A 13067-nucleotide genomic window follows, 5' to 3' on the forward strand; every position below is an offset into this window, starting at 1 on the left:
AGCATCCCCACAGTCACATAATTGCAATTTGGGGGCTTGGCAACAAGCCAGCATTTTATTTTTTTAAAGAATTTTATTAAGTTTGAAACAAAGATCAAAACTACAAAAAAGCAAAAAAAATACAAAAAAACCTTAAAAAGTGTGAAACACAAGAAAAAAGAATTTTAAAGATTACATACAGAGGTGACTTCTGACTTTCAACAGCAAGAATATACAGCGATTTCCATAATCCATCCCTTACTCTGTATCAAACCAAGATCACTTTATTTCTGTAAATACTTCCATTAGCACATATGCAAATCACTAATGCAATTGCTCCTTCCCCTTATATAAAAAAGAAATATATATACTCTGTGTGTGTATATATATATATGTATAAATTTCTAAATCAACTTCCCTCCCCCATAAGACATCCATTTAATTATTTCCTTCCTACCACTATTCTATATATTACTGTCCACTATAATAAAAATCAAATTATAAAAACATACAAATTGTTTGCTTTTATAATTAATAGTATTACAACAGCCTTAACCCTATTAAACTGAAAAAAACAAAGAATTATTATTACTTCTTATAGATACCTTATAAATCTTACAAATCAATCAAATCTTAAAAAAACTCCAGTGAACCTTAATCCAAGTCGTTAAAAAGAAATGAAATCATAATAGCCTCATTATCAATCCAGTTACACATTCTTAATTTTTTTTCCCAACTTCGAAATATACCAGGGCATTTTTATATCTCCCTATTACACATAAGGCATTTTTCTTACAAAAATGAAACAGCCCACCTGCCCCCTTAAAAACTCAGACTTCTCAGCAAAAAAACTCCCACGAAACACATTCTCTTCTTTCCCATAACAGTCCCTCATAAAGCCATAACATTTCCCCAGAAAAACAACTCTAATCTGCAGCTCAGGCTGTCGCTTTAACCCCTTCAGATAAACATGTAATCATCACCTGGCATTACTTTAATCTCACTGACAGCAGGAACATCTCCGTCTTTGCCAAAATCTTCACCTTCCTCCATAACATCTTCAGCCAGATGACACACTTTAGAAATAATCTCTTCCCCAATGTCCTGAATATTTTGCAGAATAGCTTGACAGCACTCTGAAAGGATCTCTTTGAAGGACTGCTTACGCTCACAACGGAACTCTGAAAAATCCTCTTTGAAATCTTCCATGTTTCAGGCAGTAGATTATGGTGCCCCCTAGATACTTGGCTAGGGTAGATAGGAGTTAATCAGTTAGTACAAAACTTCCAAATGAAATTGAAACAGGAGACTATGTACTAACAAGCAGAACCCAGGGAACAGAAAACTGAAGATTTAAAACGACAGATCCAACATGTAGGAAAATATTCTATCCTTCAAATTCAGTACAAAAATAGTAATGGGAAGGCAATTTATATTTTCAGTCCTCCTTAAACTTTAAATGGGAAAACAAGCCAAAACTTTATAAAATTTTAAAAATTTAATCCAGAAATAACGATAAGCACCAAGAGATTCTGCTTCTTAAGCCTCTCTTAGGGCACAAAACTTTTTTTAAAAAAAGAGTGTTTTAGAAATGGGGTGGCTGGATTTACTGTCCCTTTAAGGGCTGCAGCATGGCTTGGAAAATCCCAGCCTCCCTGTGAATCTTACCTGTCGATTGCGCATGCTGTCCACGATCTCGAGCTGCAACTCGCTGTCCAGAAGATGAATGGGTTGATTCCAAGCTTTTTCCTTAATCTGGAAAAAAGCTCTGGGCTACAGGAAAAACCAGCCTGAGCCTGGAAAACTGTCACAATGCCAGTTCTGCACACGGAGCTTGCAGGCACAGCTGCTCAGTCCTCCATATTCCCACCAGAAGTCTGCAACCGGCCAGTCACATGATTGCCATTTGCGATTTTCACAGCTGGCTTCCAGCAAGCAAAGTCAGTGTGGAAGCCAGCAGGAAGTCACAAGTTGCGGTCATGTGACATCACACTTAATGATCATGGGTGATTCTGATGCTGTAAGCCGGTCATGGTCATATGATGCTTAACTTTATGACCGCATCACTCAGTGACGGAGTTGCTGGTCCCAACTGCAGTCAGTAAGTGAGGACTACCTGTGTGTTTAGGCTGGTAGATTCTTTAATTTTTGCCTACAACCTAACAAAGTACTTGCTAAAAAGAATAATCAGCATATATATTTTAATAATTGTGACTTGGCATTCTGTATGAACATATACTATATAACTATATAACCTCATTTTAAGAATCCTCTGTCACCTCTTTTGCAAAGGAATTGGGAACGGCCTATAATTCTGTTGCACTGTGTTTATACAAAGAAATAAGAATATAGATTTTAGCCCTTTTATTATTTTTAAATCTGCTTAAGTTAGTGTCCCCATTCTCACAGCAGTTTATGGATGATAGTCATTAAAAACAATTGCAAAGTACAAATTAAATATTGAAAAACTTTTTGAAATAGAATATTCTCAAAGTATGATTAAAAGTATATTACAAAGGAGTTCAACAGATTTTTCTAGAGAGAGCATTGCGCAATCTTAAAACTGACAGAAAAAATCCCTAACTATGATAACCTGATTTCAGAGGTTGAGTTCCGAGGTTAAGTAGAAACACTGAAATTGTTACTAGAAACTAGGTAAGTAAAAAACCTTTATGTTATTTGGTTCTATATAAGTAGTGTGAACTGGTTTAAGTGTTCAAATTTCAGTCCATTCTGTCAATCATTCTACAAATTATTCTTAAAAAGCAAACAGTCTGTAATTATTGTAAACAAGTTCCAGCCAAGCTTGCTTTTTTCTGTACAGTTTCTGAGCTAAGAAATAATTCAAGTTGTATGGATGTTGTCCTAACAGTCAGGAATCATGCTGAGACGAGGAGTAGGTCTCTAGTGTTTATTGCTGCTACATAGGACAGAAAATCCTAACAAACTGAAGAAGCATGGGAAAAACCCAGACAGATAAACCCCAAAAGTTAAGGCGGGTCTGATCTGTGTCTCTTTGAATGGCTGCTTAATTCCTCAGTACTACGCATGCGTTTTCCCCCCCTGGATAGAGGCCCCCTCCTGCTCGCCATCAGTACTCATGACAGATGTTATCATATATCGTATTGCAATAGATAATTGTGGAGAATTAGGCTATTTCATTATGGAGAAATAGGGGCCGTGGTGGCTCAGTGGTTAAGACACCGAGTCAGAGGACCATTAAGGTCAGCAGCTCGGCAGTTCAAAACCCAAGAGCGCGAGCTGCGTGATGGAGTGAGCTCCCGTCAACTTGTCCCAGCTCCTGCTAACCTAGCAGTTTGAAAGCCTGCAAATGCAAGTAGATAAATAGGTACCACTTTGGTGGGAAAATAACAGAGACATGAAAGGAGCCCCCTCGGGCATCCCCTGGGCAACAGTGATGTCACCGGCAAATCCTTCCAATACAGAAGCACCTTGGTAGGTGCTTCTGACACACAAAAAAATTATGGAGACATAATCTGTGTTAGATTTCTTTTATATTCCTTACACCATTAAGGACTTTTAAGACAGTGTCAGTACATAAACTGAGCCCAGAAACAGATCACTAATATATAAAGCCACTATAGAATTAAGTTACACAAGCTGACTGCCTTGTATCTGACTGCATCTTGGCAGCCATCTTTTGTATCAGTTGAAATTTCCAGTTAATTCAAAAGCAGCTCCATATGCCGTAGCAACGGAGTAATGTGACCTAGCATGATACACTTCCTTTTTTTCCTCCTCATAGCAATACCTAGGCATTGTTGTTGCTTGGATTTCCATACTTTTGTGTTGTTTTACCACAACAGGAACTCCTGGTCTCCCTGTATGGGCAGGAAAGAATTCTAGGCTCTAATGTCAGTAGAGAGCTGGATAAGATCCTAGAAACTATTAGTTTTGCCAAGCAGACTCCCTGCATTAATGAGCAGTTGAAGGGAGAATTTCTTGAATACCTTTTCCTCCCAGAAAGATGGCTTGTGAAATCAGAACATGAATGGGTTGCCATGGTCTCTTTGACCCAGAATGAAGGAAAAGGCTTTAAAATTCTCTGGTATGGCTTGACAGGCCAGGAGGCTGCTTGCAAGAAGTTTTTTGCTGGGCTCAGTTTTATATTTAGCTGAGAAGGGTAGTGGTTCAGCTACCCGTGCTATCGACTTACGCCTTGGAACACAACCTACAGAACAGACTAGAAGGGAAGCCCCTCTATTTCTTGAGCTGAATTGCTTGAAGGGCTGAGCCTTGAGTCTTAATCTCAACAGGAGCTGTTTTTTGAGACACAAGCTTTCACACAGATCAGGAATGATCCATATCTAAATCTTGATCATAGGGAAGGAAGCTAATTGTGATCAAGACTGAGCATACCCTTTGGGAATTTGCTGCTTTGTGAAGAGGCATGGATGGGAATTTGCTGCCTGTAGAGGGATGTCCTCCCCTTCAAAGAAATTTCAATGATTTAAGGCCACATCTTCCTCCTAAGAAATCTAAAAGGGGTGTTCTTTTTTTTGAGGTGGAGATCCTAGATGCCAAGACCCGGGAAAAGCTGTGCTTCCTGGATAAGGTAAGGGTCCTAATCTGGGAAGAGGGATGTAAAGTTGGAGTTAGCTTTTTGTCATTGCAGAGCTTTATAATTATCTTAGCCTTAAAAAATATAGCATTGCACTTTCATACTAAAAAGTTAAAAGAAGTTACTTACTAAAATCTGCCATAGATCAAAACCTGAGTGAAATGTACATGAAGGCAGAACTTGCAGTTAGCAATCCTGGCAACAGGGTGACATGTGAGATCCTCATGCGCAGGAAATTATAGTCAATTGCATAATCTATCAATGTTTCCTTTGCTATCAAAATGCAAATATGCATGTTTCAAAATTATTACACCACATATATTTGCTTTGCAGTTGTGTGGTGCGCAGTTTAACTCCATGCTCCATCTGTCTCTGATTTGAATGTCTTAATCATCTTGTAGACTATGTTTGATGTCAAAGGCCCTTATAGAACAGCTCTAGAATCATGAGTACAATAAGCATAAGATATGGCCACCAGTAGAGTTTGTAAGGAAAGACCTGGTATGACACTTCTGTATGCAGATCTTAAGTAAGGAACAAAGGCATGAACCCTAACTGCAGGGAGATGGATTTGTACTGTAAATGGAAGACAGGGCTTTAAATTATTCAGGACAGTTTGTTATCTTAAATCACAGATCCATTCTTACATCATAATTGCACTATTACTGACTTAATCTTTAATATCCCAGAACAAAGAATTCTTCTGGCTCTGCACTTCTGTCACTGCAGCTACACATACCTTCAGAATTTGGGTGCATTGGAACACCCAAAATATGGAAGGTTTTTTGGTTTGAGATAAACAAAATGCTGTGATTGTTTAGACATGTATCTGATTGGCTTGAGCAAACACAAATGAGCTGGACTTCAGATATTTTGTTTAAAAGGTACAATACACAGAAAACTTCCTATTGGCCAATTTTTCAATCCTTAATGATTCATGACTCCAGGAACTCCTGTATGAAATAGCTATTGGTGCATTTTGGCTCAAAGAATTTACTCAAAGAAGACGGTGCCAAAAGTATCTGTAAGGCAGGTAAACTTTTCAGGCACAAGCCTACTGGGTGGAATTTGTCATTGCAAAGAATGACAAATCCCATCCAGAAGTGTTAGCCAATCTGATTTAGGGGAGGATTTTGAACCCTTAATATGGTTGCACCTTAGTTACAAATGGCTCTGTATATTTGCATTGTCCTTTTTCTGCCCAAAGTGGATCAGAGAGGTATTTTTTCTGGGATGTATATTCTTTTGGATGGGATGAACTGGGGAGGTAGGAAACATGCTTTACAGGGAAGGAGAGAGAACAATGATAAAAATACAGATTTGGAGGATGGGAGCACCAAACAGGGAAATTTGCTTGTTCTTTCTTTGGCCCAAAGATTTACTAGCCATGGCAGTTCAGTTTTGTATCAGCACTGGATGGTAATAGCATGGTGCCCTTTTCCATTTTGATTCCCATGGGCATTGTTAATCCTTTCAGACAAATGAGACTCCCGCACTGACTGTTGAGGAAGCAAGAAGACTAAATATAGAGATGAGACTAAAGTAACATCCAAATGGTGATAGTGATCAGCAAAGCACAATCATAGTTTCTTCCACATTGTTGTATGGCATGTATGGCAGTTGGACCCTAGTCTCACTGTATGTCCCAGTAACTGATTTCTTTACTAAAGTGCTACTGTCTTCCTTATCTGTACATTGAAGTTACTTTACCATTTTGTAGTTTGGCAACACAAACCAAGAAGATAACCCGTTTCTTGGGTGTGAATGTGTGGTTGCTATGCATAGGTAATGGGTAAAAACTATAAAAAGACAGAATTTCAGCACAACATTCTTGTACCCATTTTATTTATTTATTAATTTATTACAAGTGTTTTTAAGTCACTTTAATTAAGCAAATATAAGGAGCTTACAAAAGGTATGTAGCAATCAGCCATAGAGAAAAAAGATGAATATATGCATATTTTCAAAATACTTTCAACTCAATAATAACAGAAAAACATCAGTAAGCAGCAGCCATACACACCCCAGGTATGTATGCCATCAACTCCTCAATGTCCTCTTTAAAAACATGAACATATTTTAAGAAGAGATTGAGGAATTTCTACTCATCTTCCCCTGCTGTAGAACAATTTTATCAATACGTAACAATGTGAAAAATAATACACTTCCAACAGCTATCAGTGCAGTTTCCAAGACAGGATCCATGCAATACAAACAAAGCATACTCCCCATCCGCTGATGTTAGATATATCTATTAAAATTATAATACAGGTGTATTTTATTTAGTGCAAATATCTAAAAAATAACATACTGTTTTAAGGTTTCAAACATGGCATTCAAATTACACAGTGAAAATACTATGTAAAAAAAATTTACAAATCTGTGTACTCATTTCCTCTAAATATAAAAAGACTTGTTTAATAACCCATAATTCTACCTCTCCAGCTGAATACCTTCCTTTGCAAAGGAATGCACTCAAGCCCAGTTATTTGCTTTCTGCCTATTTATAATAATACCTTCTCCCATTAATAAAATAAACTCCTTTTGATTACATTGTTTATTTTGTCTTCCACTCCTGTTGTTGGGCTTTCATATTGGAGTCAGGCAGAATGAATGGATGGATGGATGGACGGACGGATGGACAGACAGACAGACAGTCTGTTCACAATTATAGACAGTACCTGTTCTATGAGAACTGCACAAAATTTCTTATTTAGCTAATTGTTCATTACTTTATGGGACATTTCCCCCCAGAAAAGATATATTTAAAAGGAAGATGATCCATTTAAGAAATCTTTTCCAGTGTGCAGTTAAAAATGTTTCTGATGCCCATACTACCACATTCTTTTTCACAATCATTGTACCAATAGGTTATGGTGTTAATTTTCCTATTTCATTTTTTGTGGGTTTTTTGCACTGCAAAAAAACTATGAATGCTTTGCACCCAAAGTATTCATAGTTCTGATATTAAAAGTTTGAATCAGAGGGCTTTTACCTATTTTTCATTCTTTTTCAATATTTTTTTCTATCATTGCTTGGTTACTTGAAAGAAATATGGATTATTTTTGGTGGCTTTGGAATGAATGTGAAAAGAAATTAAACCCTCCTAATATTCTTCTTCAAATTAATAAAGGCACCAACTGTTCCTTAGGTTTGTCTGCCATTCTCCCTTTTTTTCCTCTCCCTTTTCCCATATTCCATCTTCAACATACCATGTTCCTTCTGCAAATTCTGCTTCTCTTCCACCTGCTCCACATGGATGAAAACCAAGAGTTTAAAATTGCTAACTTTTTTCCACCTTTGCATATATTCACTTACGTAGCATTCACATACATAAACAGTCCTTCATGCTTCTGTGACATACAAAATCGGTTTAATACTTCATATGGCTTCTGTGCCATGTAACCTAGCCACTTCAACCTGAAAATCTGATAAAGAATTGCTGTTTTCCCTAGTACTAATATTTCCCCAATAACATAAAGAAAGATCTTTCCTGCCCCTTCTGGCAGGAAGGAGGAGCAGGAAGTGTATACACTGTGTGCACAATTATTAGGCAAGTTGTATTTTTGGGGATGAATTTCATTATTGAACAACTACAGTGCTCTCGGTCAATCCAAAATGTTAATAAACCTCAAACCTGAATATTTAAGAAAGTAAAAGTGAGGTTTTGGCTTTCTTAGGAGCATATCTATGTGTGCACAATTATTGGGCAACTATTAGTGTGCAGAATTATTATGCAACTAAATGAAAAATGAAAATTCCCCCATCTCACTTGTTTATTTTCATCTGTTAAAGTGAGAATAATAAACAACTCAAAATTTACAAATAAACATTTCTGACATTTCAAACAAAAAATCAGTGACCAATATAGCCACCCTTCTTTGCAGTAACAGTCGTAAGCCTTCCATTCATGGAGTCTGTCAGTTTCTTGATCTGTTGATGATCAACTTTTTGTGCAGCAGCAAGCACAGCCTCCCAGACACTGTTCAGAGAGGTGTACTGTTTTCCTTCACCGTAAATCTCCCGTTTGAGAAGGGCCCACAAGTTCTCAATAGGGTTTAGGTCAGGTGAGGAAGGGGGCCATGTCATTATTCTTTCATCTTTGAGGCCTTTACTGGCTAGCCACGCAGAGGAGTACTTCGATGCATGCCATGGAGCATTGTCCTGCAGAAACATCATGGTCTTCTTGAAAGATGCAGGCTTTTTCCTGTACCACTGCTTGAAGAAAGTGTTTTCTAAAAACTGGCAGTAGGTTTGGGAGTTGATTTTGAGTCCATCTTCAACCAGAAAAGGTCCAACTAGCTCATCTTTAATAATACCAGCCCATACTAGTACCCCACCTCCACCTTGCTGGCGTCTGAGTCGGAGTGGGGCTCTGTGCCTGTTACTGATCCAGCCACGGGCCCATCCATCTGGTCCATCAAGAGTCACTCTCATCAGTCCATAAAACCTTTGAAAAATCTGTCTTCAGTTATTTCTTGGCCCAGTCTTGCCGTTTCAACTTATGCGTCTTGTTCAGTGGTGGTCAAGTTTCAGCCTTCCTTACCTTGGCCATGTCTCTGAGCACTGAACACCTTGTACTTCTGGGCACTCCAGGTAGGTTGCAGTTCTGGAATATGACAGCACTGGAGGATAATGGGCTCCTGGTAGCTTCACGTTTGATTCTTCTCAAATCTTTGGAAGTTAATTTGCATCTTTTTTTCTCAACACGTTTCTTGCGACCCTGTTGACTATTTGCAACAAAATGTTTGATGGTTCTGTGGTCATGCCCCAATATCTTAGCAATTTCAAGAGTGTTGCATCCCTCTGAAAGACTTTTTACAGTTTTTGACTTTTCAGAGTCAGTTAAATCTCTTTTTTGGCCCATTTTGCCTGAGGAAAAGAAGCTGCCTAATAATTATGCACACCTTGATATAGGCTGTTGATCTCCTTAGGCCACACCCTCCTTCATTACACAAATACACATCACCTGATATGCTTATATCCAATAAGCATTCAGGTTTATACAGCTTGGAGGTGGAAAATATGCATTAAAATGATGATATGGTCAAAATACTCACTTGCCTAATAATTGTGCACACAGTGTAGAGTCTTCACCAGATTTTCAGGAACTGCTTTCCCTCTCCTTTCTCTCTATACCAACCATATATTTCCTCTTTGGCCCTCTGTCCATAGTAACCCCATAAAATATCTTTCTTCTAGCAATTCCTGCTTCCATGAAGTGTCATTTTGTCCACTGGAGGTGTGGGGGGAGGAGAGGGAGAAACACTGGCTATGCAGATCACTTTGCACATCTACCAATTGCCCCAATAACAGAGCCATTTCTCTCCCCAGACTCCCTTGAATTGTCTCCCCCCCATTGGTCTGTATGCTAATTGTAGTGTAAACAGATACTCTGCATTTGGTCCCTGGAATCCTTGGGTGTAAGCACCTCTTTCTTCCCAACCCATGGGCTCAGGAAAGTAAGCCCTCATAGCTGCTACTGTCAAAACAAACATACAGTAGGCTCATCTACTTCTGTTGTTGATTCAACACTTTTCAGTGCTTCTAATAACTTCAAAAACTATATTTAAAATACTTGATAATCCTTGTATGTTGTTAATAGCATTCTTGGTTTTATTCTGGCATTTTCCGCCATCTCCTCCACAGAAATTCCTCCTCCAAGGAAGAAACAGGGACTATTTTATCCCAACAAGATGGATCTCTTCCAAGGCTACTCATAGTACCATTACACAAGTGGTAGCATCAGTTGTCACTTCTTTTTAATTTGGCTTTTTTTGTTTTGATTTCACTGGCCATATAGTGTATAGCTGTTTAAGGTTTATGCTCTCTGATATCTCTTCTTCCTAAGATGAACTGTAAATGCTCAATAAATGTTGTGTTTTTGTGGAACTTGTATCTTTTTATATCAGAGTTGCTACCTTATTATTAGCAAATCTACCATTATGTGTTTGTTAAGAATATTAAATTTATAGTATTCTATGGGAAGTCCTTTTCAGATGGTGTCTGTTTGGATCAGTTCTGTATTTTGTCTCCTGGCACTGAATGTTTTTAGCGGTGACTACTTAAAGCTAAAAAGCTGTTTCATTTTCTCTTTCTCTTTCTTTTTCCAGTAAAGTTATTTCATTTATTGCAGATGAGATCAATCTATTTCCAGAGGAAGATTGGGACTGACTTTCATAGTCATATGTCTTAAAGTTATAAGAGCCAGAAAATGGCACTATATAAATTATTTCATTTTTATCTTTTGAACTTGGAAATAAGTCCATAAGTTGCAGGGGTTCTATCTCTCTCACATACCAGGATTAGGGGAGATGATACCAGGTAAAGACATCCCGCTGGAAGGTAGGTGGTGGCAACAGTAATTACCAAACAGTTATACTCAGCCCTGCCACTTCATTTATAATGTCATCCATTGTAATGTCCCTACTTTCTCAGTTGGAGACTAGCAAATCCTGTACCATCTTTCCCACTGTAAAGTACTCATTCTAATAGTGCTCTTTTGTATTTGTTTGTGCACATGGCTTTGATGACTTTTGGTGACTGCCTGGAAAATTCCCTGCGCAAAATTTTCTTGGCATCATTTTCAGAAGTGGTTTGCCCTTGCCTTCTTCCTAGGGCTGAGAGAGTGTCTAGCCCAAAGTTGCCCAGCTGGCTTTGTGCCTAAAATGGGACTAGAACTCATGGACTCCTGGTTTCTAGCCTGGTGCCTTAACCATAACACCAAACTGGCTCTCAGAGTGCCCTTTACTGGTAAAATATGTATTTGTCTTTTCTCAGACTTTTTGGAAGAGTGTCTAGCTTATGCAGAGGTTTTCTCAGTCCCTATTAACCATGAACATTCTCACTCTTCAATTTGTTTTAGTGCCTAGTCTTTGATCCTGCTGCCAATTATGTCTCACTGGCTAGTGCAGATAGATAGAGAGACAGACAGACAGACAGATATCCAGAGATTCAGACACATAAAAACAAATGCAGAATTACAACTTTTGTGGTTCACTAAAAGACCATTGATAGCTTCACCTTCCCAAGGATATCTTTCCTTTTGGATCTAGGGTTGAATTCTAGAAGAATCAAACAGGGTAGATTCATTCTGTGTTATGGCTTCTAAGAATTAGAGTTCCCAGACATTTTTATAACTTCCAACAAGACTTGACCAGTTCATTGAAGTTTAGCTAACCCCACCTTGGCACCTTTTTGATATCTGCTGGTACTTTTTCATCAAAGAAAAATTCATATACAGTAGGAACCATTTACTGTTTTGAGAACTTCTTGTCTCTTCTTTGAACTCATCACACTGCTATAATTATGTACTGGCATTAATTAATGAACTATGTATCAGTATATTAATATGGATATACATGTTGTGGGGGAAAATAAACAGGAGTATTAGATATGTTCACCACCTCGAGTTGACCAAAATATTTTTATATATTAAATGCAGGATATAATAATAATAATAATATAATGTATTCATAGAAGTAGAATTGGAAGAATTGCAAAGGTCTATCCAGGGCAAAGAAATTGAAGCCTTTCCAGAAGTAACTCAGACTGTAGAGGCAAACCAGGGGGAGTCCGCAGTAGAGGAAACCAGCATAGCTATTGAATCGTTTTCATTCCCAAACCAGGCACCCTCTCCTCTGCCCTCTCTTCAGAAAGAACAAAGCCCTCTAACTAAAAAGCAAGAGGAACTGAAACAAAGAATAACTGAGCTTCTAGAACAGCACAAAAGCAACAGAATAAGGTTGCCTGCATTGAAGCTTGTGTCAAAGAAACAGCTAGGACAAGTATTAATAGATGCCAATACTGTAATATCAAATATAAGCACCAGCTCACTGCAGGAAACAAACCAACTAATGTACAGTATAGCTGCAGTTATAACTGAATATCTTGGATGCAAAATCAACAAACAAGAAAAAAAAGCCAAACAGTGCACCACCAAATGGAAGCTCAGGTTGGAAAATAAAGTCAGCATGCTAAGATCAGATGCAAGCAAGCTAGAACAGATGAAAGAAAAGAAGCTGAAGAACAAGAACACCAAAGAATGCCTGATCAAGAAATATTATCTGAAAACAAGGAAGATCAAGGAAGCACTGGAAATAATAAAGCAGCAAATAACAGCCATAGCCAAGAAGATTAGCAGATACAAAGGTCGAATTGCTCACTATAGGCAGAATCTCCAATTTCAGTTGAATCAGAAACGTTTCTACCAATCCATCAGTGGAGAGACTGCAATGAACGAGTTAACACCTGACAAAGAAGAAACAGTGCAGTTCTGGGCACAGCTATGAAACAACCCAAAGAAATACAACAAGAATGCAGCTTGGATAAAGGAGGTAGATTAGAATAAAATAGAAGTTGAAATGAAAGAACTTGTAATAACAGCAGAACTGGTGCAGAAAAGGGCAAGGAAGATCAAGAATTGGTCAGCACCAGGTGAAGATGTTGCTTTAATAAGTCAGTTTCAGTATCCTTTGACTATTGATTCATTTCATCCAAACCTGTT

The 13067-nt window shown here is 38.1% G+C and overlaps 1 protein-coding gene across 2 annotated transcripts in view; it reads left to right on the plus strand.

The window, feature by feature from the left end:
- TECR (trans-2,3-enoyl-CoA reductase) overlaps window positions 1-13067 on the plus strand; it is a 58658-nt gene that overhangs the window by 18083 nt on the left and 27508 nt on the right. The window contains exon 2 of one of the 2 annotated variants that reach the window (XM_063292546.1): window positions 4505-4555. In XM_063292546.1, coding sequence (XP_063148616.1) covers window positions 4505-4555 — 51 coding nt within the window. Of the gene's footprint in view, window positions 1-4258; window positions 4556-13067 lie in introns of those variants that run through there. The other variant, XM_063292545.1, reaches the window with a different exon arrangement.

Source organism: Candoia aspera, chromosome 2 (genome assembly GCF_035149785.1).
Source record: "Candoia aspera isolate rCanAsp1 chromosome 2, rCanAsp1.hap2, whole genome shotgun sequence".
NCBI lineage: Eukaryota > Metazoa > Chordata > Lepidosauria > Squamata > Boidae > Candoia > Candoia aspera.